General features: G+C 41.6%; 1 protein-coding gene across 12 annotated transcripts in view; it reads right to left on the reverse strand.

The window, feature by feature from the left end:
• KIAA0825 (KIAA0825 ortholog) overlaps nucleotides 1–27157 on the reverse strand; it is a 556500-nt gene that overhangs the window by 372735 nt on the left and 156608 nt on the right. For all 12 annotated transcript variants that reach the window (XR_012234833.1, XR_012234815.1, XM_073589638.1 and 9 more), the window contains one exon: nucleotides 6405–6587. Coding sequence is in view for 10 of the 12 variants with exons in the window: in XM_073589638.1 (XP_073445739.1) it covers nucleotides 6405–6587 (183 nt within the window). In the remaining 2 variants the exon portion in view is untranslated. The remainder of the gene's footprint in view (nucleotides 1–6404; nucleotides 6588–27157) is intronic.

Raw genomic sequence — 27157 nt, forward strand, 5'->3', positions numbered from 1 at the left:
CACTAAGGGGTTAGGGTCACGTTTTGAGACTTCTTTTCTCCTTGGTTCAGAAAAACTATCAAGAAGTATGGTTAATTTACTAAACGCTCCACGACATTGAGGGTTGTGGTGGACAATGACAGATCCTGCCAGAATATTTGGAAGGGATAGCTACTAGGTAATACCAAACATGTACACAGTGTTGGAAAATTTGTAAAGATTTTTCTCAGCAGTGATTGATTGTTTGCTCTCAGTTCTCTCTACTTCCCCAGCAATAGCTATCCTCCATGATGACCAGAAGGCTTTTTACAAATGTATTAAGTGTCCAGGTTTGTTTCTTTTTGCAGTAGTATCTGTGACACATGTCCCACCTCTGCAGGTCTGCACACTGTGGTTTCCGGTTTTCTGGTGGAAATGGTGTCAATCTAATATATAAAGCTCAATGTGTGTATGCATGTACTGTATGTATGTATGTGTGTGTGTGTGTGTGTGTGTATGTCCGGGATTGGCATCCACACCGTCACAGCTACAACCACAAAATTTGGCACAGTCACACGTCTGGACCCCGAGAGTGTCCTAGGCTATGTTGTGAGGCGAAATTTTAACCCCGCGCGTTCCAATTCACCAAACAATTTTGCCCCTATCTACATAATGGGGAAAAAGTGTGTGTGTATCAAGCCCCGCCCCTCATTATGATGTCATAATGGTTGCCATGGCGACGCTGATTCATCATAGGTTGTAAGCCCTGCCGCTCATTATGATGTCATAATGGTTGACTATGGGATGGAAGATGTGTGATGGGTATATGGGCACGGGACTATGGGATGGAGGATAATTATAATTTGCTTTAACTAACCACAGTTAGTTACTATGCCCGGGCAGCGCCGGGCTCTTCAGCTAGTAAGTAATATTTTACTTACTGGAGACTATTTTTTTTTCAAATCTATGTAAAAAAAAAATTTGTGTGAACACACCCTGAGACCAAGTTCACACATGCTGGTTTGCGCTGACTCATTCACTGTCGCTTACATTGAATGTTCGCCCTTGGCCAGATCGCCTTTGGATGAGCACAGATGTAAACCATTTCAGACATTGAGTTGTCTTAGACATGGTACAGCAGTCACGACGGTGATCAATGTGTTTATACTGGAAGATGTGCTCCTAATTATTCCAGTGTCCTTAAGTATTTTGAGCTATGTACTGTATTCCTGATACTTTAACTCTTAACTAAATCTATTTATTGACTTATCAGTTAAGCCTGTCCAACTATTACTTATAATGATTTCTTTCTGCGTTCAATCTGCTGCCTGAGTGAAGGGCGAGAGTGAGATTGAGCTGTGGAGTGGTGGTTACCATTGACTGCAAAAAATATGTTCAGCTCCTACACGGTTCCAAATGTCAATCGATACTCGATGAAAGGACACAACTACAGGCTGGAATCAGGTTAAAACTATGTAATTTCACAAGACCAGATACGCCAAAACAAATTTATGTTAGTAGTTCACTATTAGTATTCCTAAAAAAAACATAGTTTTATACAGTTAAAATTGGACTTCCTGAAGATAAATGGAACAGTAGCCTACACGTTTCAAGCTAGTATGTGTGAACGGCTCTCATTCATGTCAGGGGAGTGGTGTTTACCCCTTGTAGATGCACCCACATCACAGAGGTGGAGAGGAGTCTTCTATGACACTAACTTTTTATTAAAAAACAAAACAAAAAAAAAAAACAACTTTACTATGTTTGATCCCCGGGATATTAACCAGATAGGACTACTCATTTATAAACAAAACATTTTGGTTTTGATCCTGACCAGTAAATGTTAGCTGAAGGACAGGACCATTTCACTCTGTATTGTAACCCAGATAATGCAGACAGAAGTAAAGTTACCAGTAGTATATTTAACTTTCTGACATTCCAAGCCAAGCTAAGATATGAAAGATTCATAGGTTATCTAGAAAAATATTCAGAACTAGCTGAAGAGCCCGGCATTGCCTGGGCATAGTAACCAACTGTGGTTAGTTATAACAAATTATAATGATTATATTGCACATAAAAACCGTGCATCTAATCCTATCCTGTGTGATACTGTCTGCTGAGCCGTGTATCTAATCCTATTCTGTGTGATACTGTCTGCTGAGCTGTGTATCTAATACTATTCTGTGTGATACTGTGTGCTGAGCTGCGTATCTAATTCTATCCTGTGTGATACTGTCTGCTGAGCCGTGTATCTATTCCTATCCTGTGTGATACTGACTGCTGAGCTGTGTATCTAATCCTATCCTGTGTGATACTGACTGCTGAGCAGTGTATCTAATCCTATCCTGTGTGACACTGGGCTCCCCCTGCAGTCTGTGTCAGAGGGTGGTCTGTGTTGGCACGGTAATAAATTGTGTTATTTCCAGCTTTACAGAAGGACAATAACACCATAGAAATTCTAAGAATAATAGGCCTCGGTTACCACAACTGTCTACAAAGAAAACTGTTGCTGATAGCAACCAATCACACCTCATTTTTCATCTTTTAATCAGCTCTGGGACAGCGTGGCGAGTTTTGAGTGGCGACTTTTGTGTTTCGACTTATGTGGCGAGGTTGGTGTATGTGTGGTGAAATGTGTGCTGAGGGTGGTATATGTGTTGAAGCACGTGGTAGTGTGTGGCGCATTTTGTGTGTGTTCATATCCCCGTATGTGGTGAGTATCCCATGTCAGGGTCCCACCTAAGCAACTGTACGATGTATACTCTTTGGCGCCATCGCTCTCATTCTTTAAGTCCCCCTTGTTCACATCTGGCAGCTGTCAATTTGCCTCCAACACTTTTCCTTTCACTTTTTCCCCATGATGTAGATAAGAGGCAAAATTGTTTGGTGAATTGGAACGCGCGGGGTTAAAATTTTGCTTCACAACATAGCCTATGACGCTCTCGAATCCCACCAAGGACAACATCTGCAAGTAGAACCCCGTGTTTGCGTGGGTTTCCTCTGGGTACTCCGGTTTCCTCCCACACTCCAAAGACATACTGATAGGGAATTTAGATTGTGAGTCCCATTGGGGACAGTGATGAAAATGTGTGCAAACTATAAAGCGCTGCGGAATATGTTAGCGCTATATAAAAATAAAGATTATTATTATTATACATACACTTTTTCCCAATTATGTAGATAGGGGTAAAATTGTTTGGTGAATTGGAATGTGCGGGGTTAAAATTTCACCTCACAACATAGCCTATGACGCTCTCGGGGTCCAGACGTGTGACTGTGCCAAATTTTGTGGCTGTAGCTGCGACGGTGCGGATGCCAATCCCGGATATACATACATACACACCCACATTGAGCTTTATATATTAGACTGAGAGTCCTCATTGGTTGTCATAGGTTATCTATGAATACAAAATAAAACCTTTACTTTAGATTTAAATGGAAACAAGCACATAATTGATCCACTATAGGTGGAAATGCAAAAGAAAGAATCAAAGGGGACACCAAATCAAGAATGGAGTGATAATACCACATGTTTAGCAGAGACACAAACAATAATAAAAAACAGAGATACTTATAAGAAAATGGAATGCACTTAAAAAAACACCAAAACCATTGGTGGACATCATATCATTTGTAATTTTAATTTGTGAACTCCATTATAAATCAATTACAACTTAGGGCTCAATTCATCAAAGTTTTCATGCCACAATTCTGGTGTACACGCTTTGAAAAGTCACAATATGTAGATACAACTGCCTATACTATGTGACGTTTGGAATTTTCAAACAAGGTGGAGTTGGTGTGGCATAGGGGTTCAGTCGGGGCATGGCGCCATAGTTCACCTAATTCATTCCATATCCCAGAAATTTCACTCCAGTGCCTGACTGGAATGAGATTATCAAGCAAAAAGTAGCACTCTGTAGAGCTATTGCATACAAACATGAAATATGAAAATTGATTTGCACTTCAGCACTAGAAATATGAAAAACTGAGAATACTTAGAGCATAAATTGGCCAATTCATGCGTACCCGGCAGCCACGATAAGGCGATTCTCGTTGCCAGGACCTAATGCCAATCCTCTCTTAGACTGAAGTCTAAACCTCTAAGGGAACCTAATGTGAATCATCTCTTAGACTGAAGCCTATATCTCTATGGAGGGGTAGGATCCTGCTGCAATTAAAAACGCCTGAGGCTAAGGGGCGGAGTGCTCAGTCAGAAGGCTAATACATATATCAAAAAACTGACTGTCACATCCAAACATAAATTATATCTATCTTTCGGACAGCAGGGCGCTAACATGAAGACGGATGACGAGCGTTTGTCCACAAATGACGGCAAGCATTTCTTCAGAAAGTTTACTCTGATGACATGGTCATTTTGGCCCCATGGTACTCCCCTGATGAGATATAACGAAAAGAGTCGGGAGAAGGGGGAAAGTGTCCACCGCTGAATATGGATGAAGGAGCTGAGTGATTGGTTCCCTCCACATAGTGAGACCTTTCAAATACATGAGTATGCCTAGTCTTTATGTCATGGTTAATCCCCTCCTGAGAGAGGGTCAGTAAGGTGTTAACACTATAGTGAGGGCAATCTAATGAGTAATAATGCTACTCTTTGGTGACACCTTTTATAATTTGCTGTCATATTTAACCCTTGAATTAAGCCTCCAGACATATAAAAAAAAGGGGATAAGGGAAGTTGGCAAGCAGACTATCTTGACATAAGGAGGTCTGCTGTGCTGATTAAGTGGCACATATAGGACCAGAGCAGCGATGTTGATTGTCAAAAATTTTGGTGTATGGTCCATACAATCTGCTATCCTGCGATCTTTAATTAATGCAACAGTGTGAAGTTGACCTGATAGATATAATAAAGTTTTTTGATACTGGGCATTATTTTTGATAAGGATCCAAAATGCTTATATTGTATGAGCCGCCTTCACTATAAGGGCTCTTTGTAAAAGCAATTTTGGACCTAACCCTCCTTTTGTGTGCACTTCACTACCTCATTTTGTGTTGTTTGTCTTGAGCACCTTGCAATTTGATAGGATTTGACATTTATTTTAAGGTACTATTAAAAGTTATATTTTAATCCAAAACGCTGATACTGACTTATAAGTTGGATTTACCAAAGCACCTGTTCAGACCTAATTTATATTTGGATGTGACAGTCAGCTTTTTGATATATGGAATGAGATTATGGCATAGCACATGGAGAAGAACACCACTTGTCAGAAGCTCCAGAATTATGAAGAAGGGGGCACTTCTTCCTCAGGAGTGTTTGACTCCAGCATGCCCCCTTGTCAAGACCGGCCTGAACAATACTGGCCTAGATGAATCAGGCTCCAAGTGTTTGGGTTACTTAGCCAGCTTGCAGAGTGAGGGTTTTAAGATGTTGTCACATGAGGAAAACAACGTTTCATGTGTCGTATCAGAGTATAAGGTGTCAGGTCTTCCGTTCTGGACCCACCCCATGTGCCAGAATAGAAAGCATTAAAAAAAAAAGCACTTGGAACGCTTCTCACACGGTTCACCCTTTAGTTCAATGACCGCCATGTTTTCCCAAATTTGGCATTGCAAAGAAAATCTATGATGAAAAACAGCCTTTCTTAGTAATAACAGCTGTTTTATTGGAGCGGCTAAATCATCTAGTTCTGGTAATGTCAATTAAAAAATAAGTTTTCTATGAAATCTGTATGTTTTTTTTTAATAGAGAATGTCTTACAGCTAAAGCATATGTTACGATACACACCTATTCTTATAGCAATGTATTATTTGTACTATAGGTGCAGATTTACCATACACAAAAGCTATGAAGGTATTTTAGGAACTAAGTTATTTAAAAAAAGCTTGAAGATTTCTGTTTCATGTACTTTTCACTTCTAATTTAACTGTTTTAAAACAATTCTGCAAAAGGAAAGTGGCTAAGAGGAGTGGTAACATGTGTCACAACAATGATGAAAGTGTAGTTAACCTATATAAGGAAGCTATGCTAAACTTAACGAGGCTGGCTACTTTGCCCTTATTTTAACATGTTTTGGGGACATGATTTTGTGGCACTTACTAATATAACTCTATTACAGGTTCTCCTTCCTCACAGACAGCAGAAGACGTGTCTCCACAAAATGTCGGCTGGAGGAGGAGCATGTGACCATTCCAGTCTATCTGCCTCCTCCAATTGAAAAGCAGCGTTCCCATGTGGAGGAAGCTGAAGGACAGGTCTGATCACATGATCTTCCATCAGAGGCCATTCTGAGAAGAGCATGGCTGCGCAAGGCAGAGGGACTTCACTAAGATATAAAAAAACATGTAAAGAAAAGACAAAAGATAATCGAGTCTTACATTTCATTTTGAGAGGGATAAAGTTTAAGAAACAGTCTGATTGCCAAAGAGTTGTGGAGAAGAGCAACACTTTTAGAATGGGCTGACCGCACACAGATACTTACTGCGCCAAATATTCCAGGGGTGCTGATAATATGCTCATAGTTGTAAGCAGGCTGTTACAGTGATTGTGTATCTTATAGACTGTGCTGTGAGGATTATGTGTCGTTGCTACAAGTTCTTCAACACTGGTGCATACCGACCACAGAAAGTTTTCTACACAAGATAGGATAGCCAGGACATCAATTCTGTAGAGAAGATAACATAAAAAGTCACTGAAATGAATCTGCTTTTCACACTGTACATCATAAGTGTTTACGCCCCCCCCCCCCAAATCGCTCTCTATGGACTTTTATAGGAGTTGTGCGGGATTACCACACAATCTGTGGGCAGGTAGGAGATCATTTTTGGAAAAAAACAGCAGTCATGTTATCTTAATGCTCAGTCAGGAAATTGAATCGAAGAATGGACCGCTAATATACGGGGCAGATAACAGTCTTGGGGCTCATAAGACGTCTGTGGAAATCCACCCAAGATAGGACCATAATGCACAGACTGGCCACAGGCCGCTTGACCCGAGGGTGACATCTTCAGATATTTCTACGAGGCTGTCATACTTGGGTCGAGAGATCATCGGCCAGACCGTGCATTGTGGTCCGATCTTGGACCGATTTGCAAGTACAACTGATGAGCCATAAGACTGTTATCTCTTCCGTTTGAAGATACTCATTTGGCATAAATGTCTAAAATGAAACAGTCTAGGTAATGAAACCTCTACAAATCACGAAAATCTGTAATAGAATAAAGACAGTCACTACTCTGCTGTTCTGGCATCTACATAATAATCTACACAAGATACAGTGGGGAAAAAAGTATTTAGTCAGCCACCAATTGTGCAAGTTCTCCCAATTAAAAAGATGAGAGAGGCCTGTAATTGACATCATAGGTAGACCACAACTATGAGAGTCAAAATGAGAAAACAAATCCAGAAAATCACCTTGTCTGATTTGGCAAGATTTATTTTAAAAACTAGATGGGCATTTCCTGAAGGAAATACATGGTGCTTGAACAGCGCTGCCAGCTTTAGCACATTTGGCACCTCAGTAGCCACTTTGGCATCTCGGTAGCCACTTTGGAGACTTGGTAGCCACTTTGGCACATTCGGCACCTCAGTAGCCACTTTGGCCACTTGGTAGCCACTTTGGCACATTCGGCACCTCGGTAGCCACTTTGGCCACTTGGTAGCCACTTTGGCACATTCGGCACCTCTGTAGCCACTTTGGCCACTTGGTAGCCACTTTAGCACATTTGGCACCTCAGTAGCCACTTTGGCACCTCAGTAGCCACTTTGGCCACTTGGTAGCCACGTTGGCACATTCGGCACCTCTTTAGCCACTTTGGCCACTTGGTAGCCACTTTGGCACATTCGGCACCTCTGTAGCCACTTTGGCTACTTGGTAGCCACTTTAGCACATTTGGCACCTCGGTAGCCACTTTGGCCACTTGGTAGCCACTTTAGCACATTTGGCACCTCGGTAGCCACTTTGGCCACTTGGTAGCCACTTTGGCACACTCTGCCCCTCAGTAGCCACTTTGGCCACTTGGTAGCTTCTTTGGCACATTCGGCACCTCAGTAGCCACTTTGGCCACTTGGTAGCCACTTTGGCACATTCGGCACCTTGGTAGTCGCTTTGGCCACTTGGTAGCCACTTTGGCACATTCGGCACCTCGGTAGCCACTTTGGCCACTTGGTAGCCACTTTAGCCATGTTGACAAATGCTGCCACTTTGCCTCGGGGGCTACTTCAGCACTCCGGGCCCTTCAGGGGCCACTTTGGCACACTGGGCTTCTAAAGCCACTTTGGCGTTCGACTGCAGTGATGGCGAACCTTGGCACTCCAGCTGTTGGAGAACAACTCCAAGCATGCCTCAACTGCTGCAGGTTGCAAGGGCATGCTGGGAGGTGTAGTTTTACAACAGCTGGACTGCCAAGGTTAGCCATCACTGGGTGGGGCTTTTCAGAAGCCATTGGCGCGCTGCGCCTTTAAGACCTTGAATCAGAAATCTGTCAGCTTCTATTAGCTAATACAGGTCATGCGTGGAAGCTGCATTTGCATAGCTGCCATATTTGTAAGGTCACTGCACCTGCTCTGTGGCTTCAATCTACAGTGCCTTGCGAAAGTATTCAGCCCCCTGGAACTTTTCAATCTTTTCCCACATATCATGCTTCAAACAGAGATACCAAATGTAAATTTTTGGTGAAGAATCAATGACAAGTGGGACACAATTGTGAAATTGAATGAAATTTATTGGTTATTTTAAATTTTTGTGGAAATTCAAAAACTTAAAAGTGGGGTGTGCAATATTATTTGGCCCCTTTAACGTAAAACTTTGTTGCGCCACCTTTTGCTGCGATTACAGCTGCAAGTCGCTTGGGGTATGTCTCTATCAGTTTTGTACATCGAGAGACTGAAATTCTTGCCCATTCTTCCTTGGCAAACAGCTCGAGCTCAGTGAGGTTTGATGGAGATCGTTTGTGAACAGCAGTTTTCAGTTCTTTCCACAGATTCTCGATTGGATTCAGGTCTGGATTCAGGTCTGGACTTTGACTTGGCCATTCTAACACCATTGCAGATTTTGCTTTATTTTTGGGATCATCGTCTTGTTGGAAGACAAATCTCTGTCTCAGTCCATCCATCTTCCCATCAATTTTAACTATCTTCCCTGTCCCTGCTGAAGAAAAGCAGGGCCAAACCATGATGCTGCCACCACCATGTTTGACAGTGGGATGGTGTGTTCAGGGTGATGAGCTGTGTTGCCTTTATGCCAAACATATCATTTGGCATTGTTGCCAAAAAGGTCAATTTTGGTTTCATCTGACCTGAGCTCCTTCTTCCACATGTTTGGTGTGTCTCCCAGGTGGCTTGTTGCAAACTTTAAACAACACTTTTTATGGATATCTTTGAGAAAAGGCTTTCTTTTTGCCACTTTTCCATAAAGGTCAGATTTGTGCAGTGTACGACTGATTGTTGTCCAATGGACAGACTGTCCCACCTCAGCTGTAGATCTCTGCAGTTCATTCAGAGTGATCATGGGCCTCTTGGCTGCATCTCTGATCAGCCTTCTCCATGTTTGATATGAAAGTTTAGAGGGACGGCTGGGTCTTGGTTGATTTGCAGTGGTATGATACTCCATCCATTTCAATATGATCACTTGCGCAGAGCTCCTTGGGATGTTTAAAGTTTTGGAAATCATTTTGTATCCAAATTCGGCTTTAAACTTCTCCACAACAGTATCACGGACCTGCCTGTTGTGTTCCTTGGTCTTCATGATGCTCTCTGTGCATCACACAGAACCCTGAGACTATCACAGAGCAGGTGCATTTATACGGAGACTTGATTACACACAGGTCGATTATATTTATCATCATTAGTCATTTAGGACAACATTGGATCATTCAGAGATCCAAAATGAACTTCTGGAGTGAGTTTGCTGCACTGAAAGTAAAGTGGCCAAATAATATTGCACGCCTCTCTTTTCAGTTTTTGACTTTCCACAAAAATTTAAAATAATCAATATACTTTGTTCTACTTCATAATTGTGTCCCACTTGTTGTTGATTCTTCACCAAAAATTTACATTTGGTATCTTTATGTTTGAAGCATGATATGTGGGAAAAGGTTGAAAAGTTCCAGGGGGTCGAATACTTTCGCAAGGCACTCTAGGTCAGTTGGGGGTCATGGAAAGGTCGCCATTAATTCCTATGGAAAAATTTTTGCTTAAAATGCAATTTTTTTAAAAAACTACAAATCGGATCGACTCCAAAAATACATAGCACACCTGTCCCCACGGAGGGCTTCGAAACGCTGCCTGAACGGTGTCTCTGCATAGAGCGGTTTGGGCCGCATTAATTGCAGAAAACACGGAGAAGAAGTAGAATAATAATAACTAGATGTGTATTTCCTGAAGGAAGTACAGATAGTGCTTTGAAATGGTGCCCAGCCTGCCCCTTTAAGAGAGACTTGCCTGCTGCCCCTGCAAGACTTTCAACTCAGGATCCGGTTTAACTGTGGGTGCCTCTCAGGGGTCACTTTGGCTTGTGGGGCTCCCCCCCCGAGTCTGATTTGGTGGGTGGGGCCCCTCAGGATCCGATTCAGCGGCCTGGGCTCCTCAGGGCTTGAATTGGTGGGCGGGGCCCCTCAGGGTCCGATTTGGTGGGCAGGGCCCCTCAGAGTACGATTTGGTGGGCGGGGCCCATCAGGGTCCGATTTTGTGGTTGGGGCCTCTCAGGGTCCGATTTTGTGGGTGGGGCCCCTCGGGGTCCGATTTTGTGGGTGGGGCCCCTCGGTCCGATTTTGTGGTTGGGGCCCCTCAGGGTCCGATACAGTGTCATCAGTGAAAAAATAAAAAAGTTATAGCTCGCAGAATAAAGCGATGCAAAAATAATTATTTTTTATATAAAATTGTTTTCATTGCATAAAAGCGTCAAAACAAAAAAAAGACATAAATGAGGTATCCCTGTAACCGTACTGACCCGAAGAATAAAACCGCCTTATCAATTTTACCACACGCGGAACGGTGTAAATGCACCCCTCAAAAGAATTTCTTGAAATGCTGTTTTTTGTTCATTCTGCGTCCCAAAAATTGGAATAAAAAGCGATCAAAAAATGTCACGTGCCCAAAAATGGTACCGATAAAAATGTCAACTCGTCCCGCAAAAAACAAGACCTCACAAGACTCAGTGGGTCAAAATATGGAAAAATTATAGCTCTCAATATGTGGTGATGGCAAAAACTATTTTTACAATAAAAAGCATCTTTTAGCGTGCGACAGCTGCCAAATATAAAAACCGCCATAAATAGTAAATCAAAACCCCCTTTATAACCCCATTAGTTAGGGAAAAAAAATAATATTAAAAAAATGTATTTATTTCCATTTTCCCATTACGGTTAGGGCTAGGGTTAGAGCTAGGGTTAGGGCTAGGGTTGGAGTTAGAATTGGGGGGTTTCCACTGTTTGGGCACATCAGGTGCTCTCCAAACGCAACATGACGTCTGATCTCAATTCCAGCCAATTCTGCGTTGAAAAAGTCAAACGGCGCGCCTTCCCTTCCAAGCTCTGCCATGTGCCCAAACAGTGTTTTACCCCCACATATGGGGTATCAGCCTACTCAGGACAAATTGCAAAACAACTTTTGGGGTCCAATTTCTTCTGTTACCATTGGCAACATGACACCCACAGACCATTCCATCAATGTCTGCATTCCAAAATGTCACTACTTCCCTTCCGAGCCCTGACGTGTGCCCATACAGTAGCTTTTTCCCACATATCAGGTATCAGCGTACTCAGGACAAATTGGACAACAACTTTTGGGGTCCAATTTCTCCTGCTAACATTGGGAAAATAAAAAAATTGGGGACTAAAAGATCATGTTTGTGGAAAAAGTTTGATTTTTTATTTTCAAGCCAGGGCGTTATAATCTTCTGTGAAGCCCTTGGGGGTTCAAAGTGCTCACCACACATCTAGATAAGTTCCTTGGGGGGTCTAGTTTCCAAAATGGTGTCATTTGTGGGGGGTTTCCACTGTTTAGGTACATCAGGGGCTTTCCAAATGCTACTCAGGACAAATTGCACAATAACTTTTGCAGTCCAATTTCTCCAATTACCCTTGTTAAAATAAAAAAAATTGAACCTGAAGTAATTTTTTCTGTGAAAAAATGTTAAATGTTCATTTTTTTTAAACATTCAAAAAATTCCTGTGAAGCACCTGAAGGGTTAATAAACTTCTTGAATGTGGTTTTGAGCACCTTAAGGGGTGCAGTTTTTAGAATGGTGTCACTTTTGGGTATTTTCTATCATATAGACCCCTCAAAGTGACTTCAAATGTGATGTGGTCCGTAAAAATAAAATGGTGTTGCAAAAATGAGAAATCGCTGGTCAACTTTTAACCCTTATAACTTCCTAACAAAAAAAAATTTTGGTTCCAAAATTGTGCTGATGTAAAGTAAACATGTGGGAAATGTTATTCAATAATTTTTTTGTGTGCCATATCGCTATGATTTAAGGGCATAAAAATTCAAAGTTGGAAAATTGCGAAATTTTCAAAATTTTCGCCAAATTTCCGTTTTTTTCACAAATAAACGCAATTTATTTGAATGAAATTTTACCACTAACATGAAGTACAATATGTCACGAGAAAACAATGTCAGAATCACCGGGATCCATGGAAGCGTTTCAGAGTTATTACCTCATAAAGGGACAGTGGTCAGAATTGTAAAAATTGGCCCGGCCATGAACGTGCAAACCACCCTTGGGGGTTAAGGGGTTAAAATTGGATGAAGGGTTTAGGAGTTTCAGCTCCTTAACATGTGCCACCCTGTTTTAAAAAGGGACCAAAAGTAATTGGACAATTGACTCCAAGGCTATTTCATGGACAGGTGTGGGCAATCCCTTTGTTATGTCATTCTCAATTAAGCTGATAAAAGGTCTGGAGTTGATTTGAGGTGTAGTGCTTGCATTTGGAAGGTTTTGCTGTGAAGGAAACATGCGGTCAAAGGAGCTCTCCATGCAGGTGAAACATTCGGCTGTCTCTGTCCAAATATATATGGACCTAACTGTATGAGTTTCACTTTTTGTATTGAAGAACTGAAATTAATTTTTGATGATATTCAAATTTTGGGAGTCGCACCTGTACTGTATATGTAATATTGTCTATATACAATGATATTAGTTTTAAATAATAAAGCCTATGTGCATAGACTGTCACTGTCCCTGGCAGCACATGTCCTAATACCACAGCACGATGACCATGAGGCGCTACACACAAGAGCGAACTGCAATCAGGTTTAGAAGAATCTACGGCAGTAATTTTAAAGGAGCAAGCGATGCAATTTTCAGAGAGGTTCTCATTGACATCTGTCAGATTACTTAATTTGTACATAAAAGCAGTAGAAGGATATAATGCAAATCAATGAATAATTAGAAGTGTCTGAGCATGGAGTGTGGTGTGTCTAGTGTATGTATAAATAAGCCGCACAGCAAACCCAATACATTATTATGTACTGTGCATCAAAATGTCAGGAAGAATTTGTAACACATCAATGCTTGATTTATGGAGAACGGTTTATTCACTTCTCTACAGGAAATATAAACACTGCATTACTAAATGATGAAGCATGACAACTCCATTCTCTTTTACATATTCAACATAAATACAGTAAATACAGAAAATGCCGACATAAACATTATTCCACCTCCACTACCAGCAGAGAAGCTCGGACCACATGCTTTCCTCTTACCGGACTGTTCAGTGAGTGGACCTGGGGTTCACCTACAGTTGTGGCCAAAAGTATTGACACCCCTGCAATTCTGTCAGATAATATGCAGTTTCTTCCTGAAAATGATTGCAAACACAAATTCTTTGGTATTATTATCTTCATTTAATTTATCTTAAATTAAAAAACACAAAAGAGAATGAAGCAAAAAGCAAAACATTGATCGTCTCACACAAAACTCCAAAAATGGGCCAGACAAAAGTATTGGCACCCTCAGCCTAATACTTGGTTACACAACCTTTAGCCAAAATAACTGCGACCAACCGCTTCCGGTAACCATCAATGAGTTTCTTACAATGCTCTGCTGGAATTTTAGACCATTCTTCTTTGGCAAACTGCTCCAGGTCCATGATATTTGAAGGGTGCCTTCTCCAAACTGCCATTTTTAGATCTCTCCACAGGTGTTCTAAGGGATTCTGGTCTGGACTCATTGCTGGTCACCTTAGAAGTCTCCAGTGCTTTCTCTCAACCATTTTCTAGTGCTTTTTGAAGTGTGTTTTGGGTCATTGTCCTGCTGGAAGACCCATGACCTCTGAGGGAGAACCAGCTTTCTCACACTGGGCCCTACATTATGCTGCAAAATTTGTTGGTAGTCTTCAGACTTCATAATGCCATGCACACGGTCAAGCAGTCCAGTGCAAGAGGCAGCAAAGCAACCCCAAAACATCAGGGAACCTCCTCCATGTTTGACTGCAGGGACCGTGTTTTTTTTCTTTGAATGCCTCTTTTTTTCTCCTGTAAACTCTATGTTGATGCCTTTGCCCAAAAAGCTTTACTTTTGTCTCATCTGACCAGAGAACATTCTTCCGCTTTAGGCTTTTTCAGGTAAGGTTTGGTAAACTCCAGCCTGGCTTTTTTGTGTCTCGGGGTAAGAAGTGGGGTCTTCCTGGGTCTCCTACCATACAGTCCCTTTTCATTCAGATGCCGATGGATAGTACGGGTTGATACTGTTGTACCCTTGGACTGCAGGGCAGCTTGAACTTGTTTGGATGTTAGTCGAGGTTCTTTATCCAACATCCACACAATCTTGCATTGAAATCTCTTGTCAATTTTTCTTTTCCGTCCACATCTAGGGAGGTTAGCCACAGTGCCATGGGCTTTAAACTTCTTGATGACACTGCGCACGGTAGACACATGAGCATTCAGGTCTTTGGATATGGACTTGTAGCTTTGAGATTGCTCATGCTTCCTCACAATTTGGTTTCTCAAGTCCTCAGACAGTTCTTTGGTCTTCTTTCTTTTCTCCATGCTCAATGTGGTACACACAAGGACACAGGACAGAGGTTGAGTCAACTTTAATCCATGTCAACTGGCTGCAAGTGTGATTTAGTTATTGCCAACACCTGTTAGGTGCCACAGGTAAGTTACAGGTGCTGTTAATTACACAAATTAGAGAAGTATCACATGATTTTTCGAACAGTGCCAATACTTTTGTCCACCCTCTTTTTTATGTTTGGTGTGGAATTATATCCAATTTGGCTTTAGGACAATTCTTTTTGTGTTTTTTCATTTAAGACAAATTAAATGAAGATAATAATACCAAAGAATTTGTGCTTGCAATCATTTTCAGGAAGAAACTGAGTATTATCTGACAGAATTACAGGGGTGTCAATACTTTTGGCCACAACTGTATTATCACATCTAGGAAGAACATTATAAAACTTTTTTTTTTTCATGGAAATTAGTATGAGTACGGAGTGATATTCTGATCAGTTCACCATAAAATAACAAACAACCTTCACCTAAAAGAAGCGATGCACGTTCAATCTTAAGAAAGTGAATCCATTTAAATGGAATCTCTTACCAGGTTTTTGCCAACTAATTTGCAAGCATCATAATGTAGAGACAGAGAACCTGATTCCAGCAATGTTTCACTTATTTGGCTGCGTGCTAAAGGTTTGATAAAATCACTGTTATCAGCATGAGATTAGAGGACTAGTAAACCCACCTTCATGTAGTCCGCCATATTTATGAGCTCTGTATAATCCCTTTATCGGCACTGATTGGCAGCTTTCTGCCTATGCACAGTGCACACAGAAAGCTGCCAATCAGTGCTGTGGGCAGAGTAATACAGAACTCCGCATTCAGAGAACTGCTAGATCTGCAGCAGATAAAAACAGGGATTTTATGAAAACTACAGCAAGCAGCCCAGTAAGTGATACATCGCTGGGATCAGTGTCTCTGCCCATACATCCTGCTATTCTGAGATGGGGTAGCAAATGTCTGGTGGCAGACTCCGGGTTATATTGGAGTGATGAGGATTGAGGGGTGGGAACCATCACACCCACTCCTGCTCCAGTACGGGATTTGTTGGAGGCTTAGCCAGCTCAGCTGAGAGAGGTTGTCTCATTAATGACATAGAAAAGGCTGTAGGAAAAGCTTCAGTGTGTCACAGCCTCTGGACTGATATGATGTGCCCCTGAGGAGGAAATGCACAGCAGTTACATGTGCTAAATGCCAAGTTGCTGGAAAGCCAAGCCTGCAAACATCCCTGGCATCGCGAGTCAGCGGTATGGTATGTTAGTTAGCACTTTGCAGGGCAAGTCTCTGATGGTTTTGGTTACTTTTACTGTTTGTTACCTTTTTGGCTGAAAATAAAGCCCCACGCTTTCTGTATATGAACTGTGTCTGGCTATGTCACTTCCACAATGCCCTATAATGCCCTTGTGCCATAAGGTATTTTCACACAGGTGTTCGAAGAGAATTTTGAAGACTATCTGCTCCAAAAACTGCTTTAAATATGATCTGAATACCTTTCCTATGGATTTAAATGTAAAACCCACTTTGTTGCTTATATGAATTTTTGGTAGTTTGTTTCTGATGAGGTTCTGAATACTTTGGAACAGGAAAAAAAATAGACAGATGGTGTACATCATGTGGAAATAACTTTCATTATCCTCTTCCAAACTTTGTCAAAACCACATCAATAAAATCTTAAAACAAACATTTGTGCTCAAAAGTTTACATACCCTGGCAGAATTTTTACTTTCTTGGTCTTTTTTCAGAGAATATGAATGATAACACCAAAACTTTTTCTCCACTCATGGCTAGTGGCTGGGTGAAGCCATTTAATGTCAAACTACTGTGTTTTTCTTTTTAAATCATAATGACAACCCAAAACATCCAAATGATCCTGATCAAAAGTTCACATATCCCATTTCTTCATAATATGTATTGCCCCCTTTAACATTAATGACAGCTTAAAGTCTTTTGTGGTAGTTGTGGATGAGGGTCATTATATTCTCAGATGATAAAGCTGTCCAATCTTCTTGGCAAAAAGCCTCCAGTTCCTGTAAATTCCTGGGCTGTCTAGCATGAACTGCGCAATTGAGATCTCCCCAGAGTAGCTCAATGATATTGAGGTCAGGAGACTGAGACGGCCACTCCAGAAACTTCACTTTGCTCTGCTGTAGCCAATGACAGGTCAACTTGGCCTTGTGTTTTGGATCGTTTTCATGTTGGAACGTCCAAGTATGACCCATGCTCAGCTTCTGGGCTGATGATTGCAAATTTGCTTCCAGTATTTGCTGATAACGTGCTGCATTCAACTTTCCTTCAACTGTGACCAAGTTTCTTGTGCCTTTGTAGCTTACACATCTCCAAAATATCAGCGATCCACCTCCGTGCTTTACAGTAGGAATGGTGTTCCTTTCATCATAGGCCTTGTTGATCTCTCTCCAAATGTAAAATTTATGGTGGTGGCCAAAAATTTTGGTTTCATCACTACAAATTACCTTGTTCCCGAAGTTTTCAAGCTTGTTTCTGTGCTGTTTTTTATATTGTAGGCAAGATACTTTGTGGTATTTGTGCAGTAATGGCTTTCTTCTGATGACTCAACTATGCAGCTCATTTTTCTTCAAGTGCCTCCTTATTGTGCATCTTGAAACAGCCACACCGCTAGTTTTCAGAGAGTCCAGTAATTCAGCTGATGTTATTTGTGGGTTTTTCTTTGCATCCTGAACAATTTCCCTGGCAGTTGTGGATGAAATTTTTGTTGGTCTACCTGACCATGGTTTTGTTTTTACAGAGCCCCTGATTTTCCATTTCTTAATCACATTTTGAACGCAGCTGATTGACATTATCAATTCTTTGGATATCTTTTTGTATCCCTTTCCTGTTTTATACAGTTCAACTACCTTTTCACTTAGATCCGCTGATAATTCTTTTGCTCCCCCATGACTCACAATCCAGAAATGTGAGTATATATTGATTCCTGCAGTGGATTTTTCTGCATCCAAATTTCTGAGTGAACATACTATGTTAATCAGCTCTTTGAAATGAACTCCACTCAGCCCTGTGTTAATGTCCCATGATATCTTGTGCATACTTAGAATGTAAATTCTGAGACATTTAAGTCCGCATCCATTAATTTCATGGAACACCAAAAATTGCATGGTTTTGTCATTGGTTTGGACTGTTAGCTTAAGTAGTACTAAGATAATGATCAGATTCTTGCATTGCTATAGCATAGTATAGTGCTGCAAGGAATATGGCCACAGTGCATCAAGCAACACCAAAAAGATGTTGTGCTTGCTTTACTATATCAAGGCTCTGGGCCCGATTTGTCAAAGCTTTTTCGCCAGTATTCTGGTGTAAAAGCTTTGAAAATTCACATAAGTTTGGTGGAACTTCATGCTGAACTACAATCATGTGACTTTGGAGTTATTTGGCCATTTTTACCCAGCTCTGAATAAAATGAGCAAAGCTGGGACGGGACGTGAGTGTGGCAAGCGTCGCTCAGCAAATCGTTGATGAGCGGTGGCGCTCTCTACACCACAAAACTTCAGCAGGGACTGCAGTTGGATTTGTGGCATGGTGCTCACAGAAGTTTACACCAGTCTGGTGCTGCTCATTCATGAAGCGGCATATGCCTCTTCAAGAATCAGGAATGTCTGACTCCTGCACTTTCTCCTCAGAAGACATTGCAGAATCGTCCCCTTTAACTTAATACTTACTAGTACAGTTCTACTAGAAATTCTGACAAGATCCTTTTTTATTTAGCATCTCATTTTCCCAGTACATACACAGTAAAAGACCAAAATATACCATAGAGGAGCTGCCAAAAGTGGCCAGTTTTAGCTTATTACTTTATTCCCCACTTAGTAGACTGTTCTTATTTTTTCCTTAAAAATCTACTATACTGTTACAGGGCTTTGGGCATTTTTATTTAGAGCTGCCTGCATGCTAATTTCTACGGTGTTAACCAATGGGGCATTACTTACAGGATCCTCTGGGGGCGTCTTTAATCTGCACTGCATAATTACTCTGTGAGCAACGCCCCCTTGTTAAAATCTATAAAGATTAGCATAATCAGAGTGCTAAATAAAAAGGGCCTTTTTTTAACCATATACAAGATTTTTAAGAAAACAAGTGTGGAAAATGTAAGCTCCTACATTTGCAATAGTGTTAACAGAAAAATGTGAGTGCAAAATTAACTTCAAGCAATTTCTACATCTATAATGGCAAATGTAATTCCACAAAGAGGCTTTCTCCCTATCACTGTCACTCTTTAGTAAGAGCAGCAGGACATAAATCTAGTTAACAGTTTACCTTTTTTTATCCATATAGAAATAAGATATCGAGAATAATGTGATCCGTTTTATACAAATGTCCCAGACACGTCCAGTACATGACATCTCACAATAACACCACTTTTCTACACAAGACTGATCAAATTAATAACACTTGTTACTTTGTGTTACGTGTCTTATACACAGATCCCCAGCAGAGAGCCTTAGTACATAGTTACTAATGGCTGAAGACAGCAGAGCATTGTTCTCAGTGTTTAATGGAGCATAGCACCTGGACAAGGGGAGCGAGCGCTTGGTCTCAACACCACATTACGGCTCAATATACAATTCATATGGACTCCCTAGTTAGAGCATAAAGTTACCATCATGTCGCATAAATCTATTACATCTGCTCCCTCATGTCGGGCTACCTCCCGACCCACGCTCTCCATTCTGCAAATGACATAACACTAACATCCTCCATAATCCGAAACTCCCACTTCAGTTTCCAAGACCTTTCTCATGCTGCAAAGGTTTTTTGGAATGTGCTACTCCAGACAATCCAATTAATTACATGTGTCCACAGTATAAACCCCTCCCAACATGTGATGTACTAGTGCATCCAATGTTGGGTCCATGTGTATGATGTAGTCTCATGAGCTGAGCCCGCACCATACACTGTAGATGCTGGCTGTTTAATACTGCTTCTGTTAACCCATTCTGGTGAACGCACCATTATATGTGCTCATTGTCTTCACTCATGTAATGGAATTGCACTGTAATGATGAACTGCTGCAGCAGCCATGTATTTTATGTAAAAACAACAAGTGTCTTAAAAAATAAATCCCTTATGTTTTTTTATGAAAAAATAAAAAGTTATCTGTTGGAAGACTAAGGAAAAAAACAATATAGAGCAAAAACTGAAAATTGCATGTTCATGAAGGAGATAGGTGTACCCTAAAAACACAACTTTTTAGACTGTCCTATCACATTACCACACTGATCTAACTTCTCTAAATTCTCCCTTCCTATATTTTCCTCAGAATATGATTCTTTAGATCATCTGTTCCCACACACTCCATGCACTCGATAGTAATTTGTATCTGGACATAGACAGATCTTGGCTGGTGATCGATTCCTGTAGCTCTACATGAATAGCCTTATATAATTATTATAAGGGGTGGGTTCACATTGCGTTATGGTAGTCCGTTTAACGGATTGTGTTACAATGCGGCATTAATGCGATGTAACGCATCCGTTAACGCACCCATAGACTGCCATAACGTAGCGCATTGCTAACACATGTCATAATCAGCATGCATTAGCGATGTGCCATCATGCTGTGACAGACCCTTGGACGCGGTCTACAGCGTTCGAGGGTCCGTCACTGCTAGCACAGATGGAGCAGCTGCGCTAGCGTGATCACATAACGTGATCAAAATCCGTGACTGCTAGCACAGATGGAGCAGCTGCGCTAGAGCGATCACATAACGCGATAAAAAAAGTAGCATTAGCGTAGTCCGTTTAACGCATGCGTTGAACGGACTGCTCGAACGCAATGTGAACCTAGCCTAAGATATCTGAGCCATACACTAAAAACTATTTTTCTCTAATCCCCTCCATGACAGCACACAGAGGAGGCTGCCTCTTCATCCTAATCAGGGACAGGAGACACAAGAGGTTTAAATAGTTCTCCCTCTCTGTCCATTCTGTGTTATTCCTGTCCCAAATGTATTTAGAGATTTTCTTTCTAAGAGACTGGGCCGGCGAACAGAAGCTCTAGTAATTTACCTTAAGCCGGGTTGCCTGCTTGGATCGTCCAGTACCTTCCTCCCTCAGCTGCTCCCGGCTCGAAGTGGGACCGCACCATCCTACAGCGTTGTCAGGCAATGCTGGATGGTGAGAAATGGCTGGGGGCCTCTCGTAGCTCCCCAGCCAGATAGATCATCTCCCGTCTCTCCAGTGAAACCAGCGGGTGTCTTCCGGAGCTTTTCTGGCAGATCTGCGCGCATATAGGAAGTGACACGCACCGCCAAGTAAGTAAGGCGCGACAGTCACTTCCGGCATGCATTCCATGGTGGAATGCACTGTCATTTTGGCAGGAAATTTGAAAATTTCAAATTGGGAAAACACACCCAGAGGACAGGACCTGACTTCAGAAAAGGAGAGATCTCATCCTTTTGGATGAGGGAAAGCGCTAGGTCATGGTTTCCTGCATAAAAGGACCCTGACTGAAGACACCATAAGGTAGGACTGAAGTTCTTATGATGGATGTGTCTTCCCTTAGATCTGCGTCTGCATAGCCCAGTGAGTATACCTGGTAAGTGTAAGTCCCTTTTGGTACAGGACGCATCCTTATGGATTTCCCACCTCCCTTTTTTTTTTTTTTTTTAGGGAGTTAGGGAGTCAAGGATCCTGCACCGAAATCAAAAGAAAAATATGCAAATCGCAAATGTGCCATCTGCAATAATAAACTCCCATCCACCCATCCTATGTCAGCCATGTACGGAGAAAATCATCCGAGAAAAACAGCCATTCCCAATGGATGAAGTTAGAGGAATGGTGCAACAGGAAATCCGGTCATCCCTAGCCATTCTCTCAGTCCTTTTCAGGGGATTCCTATGTGCCCAAAAAGAAGAAATACGCCCCTGAAGATAGCTTTGACTAAGAGACTCGGAGAAGCTCTTTTTAGGGATCCTCATTTTTTTCAAAATCAGAGATCCCCTCTTCCAGTGACCAAACAGTTAAATCTAAGATCAAAAGTCCGGATCCTAAAGAACCAAAAGAAGTTGTCCATATGATTTGCCATGTCGGTCCTGGTATCAAACAAATAAGGCAGCACTCAGTAGTGCTATAGCAAGCAAACATGAAAAATGAAATTTGAATTGCATTACTGCACTAGAAATATGAAAAATTGAGAATGCTTAGCGCATAAATTGGCCAATTCATGTGTACCTGGCAGCTACGACAAGGCGATTCTCGTTGACAGGGACCTAATGCCAATCCTCTCTTACACAGTCTACATCTCTCTGGGAACCCAATGTGAATCCACTCTTAGACTAAAGTCTGTATCTCTATGGAGGTCCTGGGATCAATGACAGCATGCATTCAGGTAGTTCCCTGGGCTCAGGCTCATACGAGGATCCTCCAAAAATGTATCCTCTCGCTGGGAAAAAACTCCAGAGGCACTCAGGAGTGGCTGTGGCTCACCTACGTCATCAGAGCAGCACAAGATTCGAAATCCTACATGTCTCTGCAAGAATTTTCTCTTGGGCAGAGCATCATCTCCTATCCTTGTCGGCCCTTGCATTGCAATTTTCGTCTGAATTAAACAGCCATGTATCTCTTCTGAAGTCACTAGGTCACTGCAGACTTTTGAATGCTAATGTCACGTGCACTGGGCACTGCGAGGATACTCTGATGCTGGAGTCGGGAGTGGGTGGTCATGTTACCGCAAATATGCAATTTGCATACTTCTGGCAACATTACGACTAAATTGCGTCCAGCCTCGCCCAATACACTTGAATTGAACAACACCGTGCCCATCTATTCAGCATGCGACTGTATGTATGCAAGCCAACGCTCCCAGTTATGGCACCGGAAAATCCTCACAGTATGCAATGCATGCAGAAGCTCAGCTAAAATGGGTAATGCCGGGAGGAGCAGGAGCGTGGCCACAGCTTTTGTCAGATTCATCAAAAGTGCTGGTGTTTTGTATGCTAGAAATGTACTCCAGAAAGACTTGCAGTCTGAGTGTGTGCTACACCAGTGTCGATGAATTTGTCCCCATGTTTATTTAAATAGAATATCTGTAGCTTCAAAAAAGATTAATATTTGTATTCTTTCTGAGACCACTGATTGTTAACTCACCTAAAGATGCTCCTGGCAATAAAAATCAGAATTTCTGCCCAGTCTAAAGTGGCAATATAGTGTAGAAGTCTTTTTTCGACAGAGGTACTGACTCCATACTGTGATGACTGAAATACAGGCTGCAGCGATGGTAACTATATACAGGCACATATGGCAATACAGCACTAGCCGCATAGAGAAGTGCTGTAATCGTTGCGATAGAGGCTAATTAAACAGCATCCTGCAGCAAATACACGACAATACAGCAGGATTCCGGCTGACACAGCAATAGGGAATGAGACTCGGTGTAAATACATGCAGAGCTTGAATGAAAAGAGATCTTCTGCAAAAAGGTAAATATTTAATATGATTTTTTACAAGACTTGGCATCAGATTTCGCTCTGCAAATTAGATTTGGCAGTAGATTTGGCTCAGTAAAACAGTTTTGTCTCCACATACGAGTGTGCACATTAGACTTGATGCCAGGCGCTACACGCAGCAAGATTGTAGAGGCGGGGGAGTCCCAAAACCACTGGTACTCACAATGGTTCCCCTCGTTTCCTCTACACACCCTGCACAATACTTTGCCAAATTTCGACATGTTCAGATTTGAAAAAAAAAAAAATTTTAATAACTGGTCTGTGTTTCTAAGATCAGCAAATCAGTTTACTACTTGGGTAATACCAGGAGTAGTATTGATATGCATGATACAGGGTGGTACAGGATGGTTATGGGTAGTATCCAGTTGGGCAGCGCACTCTGCAGTGGAATATTTGTTCAATCTCTGCATTCACACTTGGATGACAGAATTCCTTTATCAGACAAAAACAAAACGACACAAAAGCCGCGACTACCATCAAACAAACCAGTTACAGTATTTTTCAGATTATAAGATGCACTTTTTTCCCCACAAAAATTTTTTGGGAAAATGGGGCTGCGTCTTATAGCTGAAATGTACTTACCAGGAGTGTGTCGGCAGCAGGAGTCGGATGATTCCGCCGGCCCTAGGCTGGGAAGAGGGGGTGTTCGGTGTTCCGGGGCAGTGCTGGTATGGCAGTATTCGGCGGTGTGGGGGCTCCACCGACAATGTGTGAAAGCCCGAAGCCCCCGCACTTCCACTGCAGCAATGTGGTGGCCTCCGGGATTTTGGACTGTAAGATGGACCCCCATTTGACGCATTAATTCTTTTCCCTATTTTTCCTTCTGAAAATTTGGGGTACGTCTTATGGTCCGATGCGTCTTATAGTCTGAAATATACGGTAAACCAGAAAATGCAGTGTGCTTGTTCTTGTGGTGACACCAGGGGTTTTCCAAGTACTAAGAAACCCCTTCCCCTTGTTTGCTCATGAACAGGTTTAGCCGATATAAGGAAATTAACTTTTTTTTTTTTTTACAATTGATACAATTCTGGGGGTCCCACTGCTGGGTCAGCCATCAATCACTAATTCCTTACATTTATTAAAATTTTAATTGGAGCGGTAGGGCACATGCTTGACCACCAATCAACCAATCATCAAGCCGCCAGGAAAGGTCAGAGAGGCCAAGCCCCTGCGCACTGCAGTACTTTTCTCTGCCCTCAACAGGGCAGATAAGTGCGCCTGCGCAGGAGCGCGATGCTGGCGAGCCTGTGAAACAAGCAGGAAGGCGGCAGCGCAAGACGGTAGGTGCCGCACCCGGACCTGCGACACCCATCGGACTGGACCGCCCGTCGGGTGAGTATAATAAAACTTATTTTTCTTATCTTTCAGGTTGGATCGGGGGCTTATCTACAGCATTATAGAATGCTGTACATAAGTAATGAAAGGTGGTGGCCGCATCTTATATTGGCCAAACCTGGTGACAGGTTCCCTTTAAACAAGAGAACACAATTGTAAGACTGGACCAGGATTCCTCTCAAATTGTAGCACTAGAATAAATTAGCAGAAGTGACATACATTACATTTCAACATATAATTAACAAGTCTTTGACCTTTTTACCTTATGTACAGAAGTTTTTCAGGATTTCAACATGTAAAGCTAATAGTGTGATCCACCAATTAGACCATTTTTTTTACTTGTCCAATGCATTCAAAAGAAAAAAACAAACTTTATAACTAAATATTGTTGTAGTTTGTGTCCACAGCTCTTATGCGGACCTGGGTCTTCATAGTAACAGACTATTCACAAACTTTGCATAGTCTGATTAAGCAATCATACTGTTCCCTAATTTCTGCAAACATACACTTGGCCTCCCACTTATCAGATATTTATCATCCATCCCGTGAATAGGCAATGTATGTCAGTTATGGGAAAAAATATTAAAGACCAGGCCATTTAAACCTGTTCCTGACCTGTCACATTTTTGATTTTTTTTCATACATGCAGTTTAAAGAGCTGTAAAAATGTTCTCATTCAGATATGCAAGTAATTTTTTCTCTTTTCTCGTGATACGTGGGGTGTAATTTCTATGTCATTTTCAGACTTTTTTTTATATATATATTTTCCCTCCGATATGGGTGGGAAAATATAGGACATACATGTCTGTTTTCCCCTTTTTTTATGACTGCAAAGGGCTACAGAAATACATTTAAAATTTGCTTTCATCTGTAACAATTATTTGTATACTTTTTTTTTTCTCGACTTGAGAAAATACCAGCTATTTGGATAGTCAGTGGCTTTTTTTATTTTATTTTTTTACCTGCTTTTTATCTTTTTCACATATTGTGCTCCCAATAAGGTCATAAAAGACCTTTGGGGTATTTCAACTTTTAAATATATATTTTTTCTAAATCTGATTGAACTTGGGCTGGTATATTTGCCCCTGTTACAGTGGAAGTGTAGCATAGCAGAGCTGAATGTGTTTTGCAAGAACCAACAGCTCCTGCTCCGTCCCTACACCTGGTGATCAAATGATTATTGGGTCCGGATGAGGAAGCGCAGTTAGCGCTTATTATTATAAACACAGCGATTGCTCAGCATTGTGTATACAGCGGTAGTGAAGGCAGAGACAGTAATAAACCATCTGTGCCTTCTTTGTGGAAGTATGACAGTGCCTGAACGTCGGTTCCCCGCAGCAGCATGACAGTATGCATCTGCTCTACTATGCAGTGATGTTTGAGAATATTGCTGTGGAGCAGAACGTGGACCCCCTTGACATTTATCATGTTTGAGTGGTCCAGAAATGCCGTAGATAAAGAGAACATTTCAATCATGTTTTACATTTAAACTGAGTACCTCATCCTACTAGCCCTGTTCCACCGATTCTGGAATAGCTTTTATTGTTTTTTCTGTAACCCTCTTTTCAAAACTCATGCCTTTTTGTAATAAAGATGCAAATTTGCTCTGCAACCAACTAGGCGCATATTAAATAATTTTTGTCGTAGAGGCGAAAAACTAAACACCGTTAGACAAGTTCTGTGCTATAGGCCAAGTTGGTTGAAAGGTTAACTTGTATCTTTATTACTGGATGGGAAACATAACTTTGGAACGGAGGGTCACAGAACAAAAGAAAACCTATTCCAGAATCAGAGGAACAGTGGCAATTGAAAGGAGGACTCAATTTAAATTTAAAAAATCCAGGGAAAAGTCCTCTTTGAACAACAGTAGATAACTGTAAGGTTAGGACCAGGATTCCTCTCCAGTTAAAAACTTGGGCAAGTTGGCAAACTTGAACGTTTTTCAGGGTACAGTAAATGTGCTAAGCTATATACAACAGGAGAAACAGGAGCACTCAGGTGAATATGGTAAAAAAATTCATCTTTATTTAGAACAGTAAATACATCAAAAGGGTAACATGCGAGATAATAAATATGACACCACCCACAGGATAAAAACAGAAAAATTCAGGGTAAGAAGAAGCCAACCTGCCCACGGGTGCATGAGAAACAGAGCAGTCTATATATATAAAGTGCAAGTGTACATATAAAATCATGCACCACAGTAAGGACACCCCAAGTCGCTGTGCAAGAAAGTGATAAGATCTTCTGATCAAAGCAATCAAAAGTGAGGAGGGGTGAGAACTTACGGAGGGCAGGGGCAAAGGGAACCCTGGGCCAGGTGTGGGAGGACCCCGATGCGCGTTTTACATGTCAATGGCGATGCTTTCTTCCCTTGAGATATGTGCACTTGCACTATATATATATATATATAT

Source organism: Dendrobates tinctorius, unplaced genomic scaffold, assembly GCF_039654945.1.
Source record: "Dendrobates tinctorius isolate UK_male_01 unplaced genomic scaffold, ASM3965494v1 ptg000003l, whole genome shotgun sequence".
In the NCBI taxonomy this organism is placed as follows: Eukaryota; Metazoa; Chordata; class Amphibia; order Anura; family Dendrobatidae; genus Dendrobates; species Dendrobates tinctorius.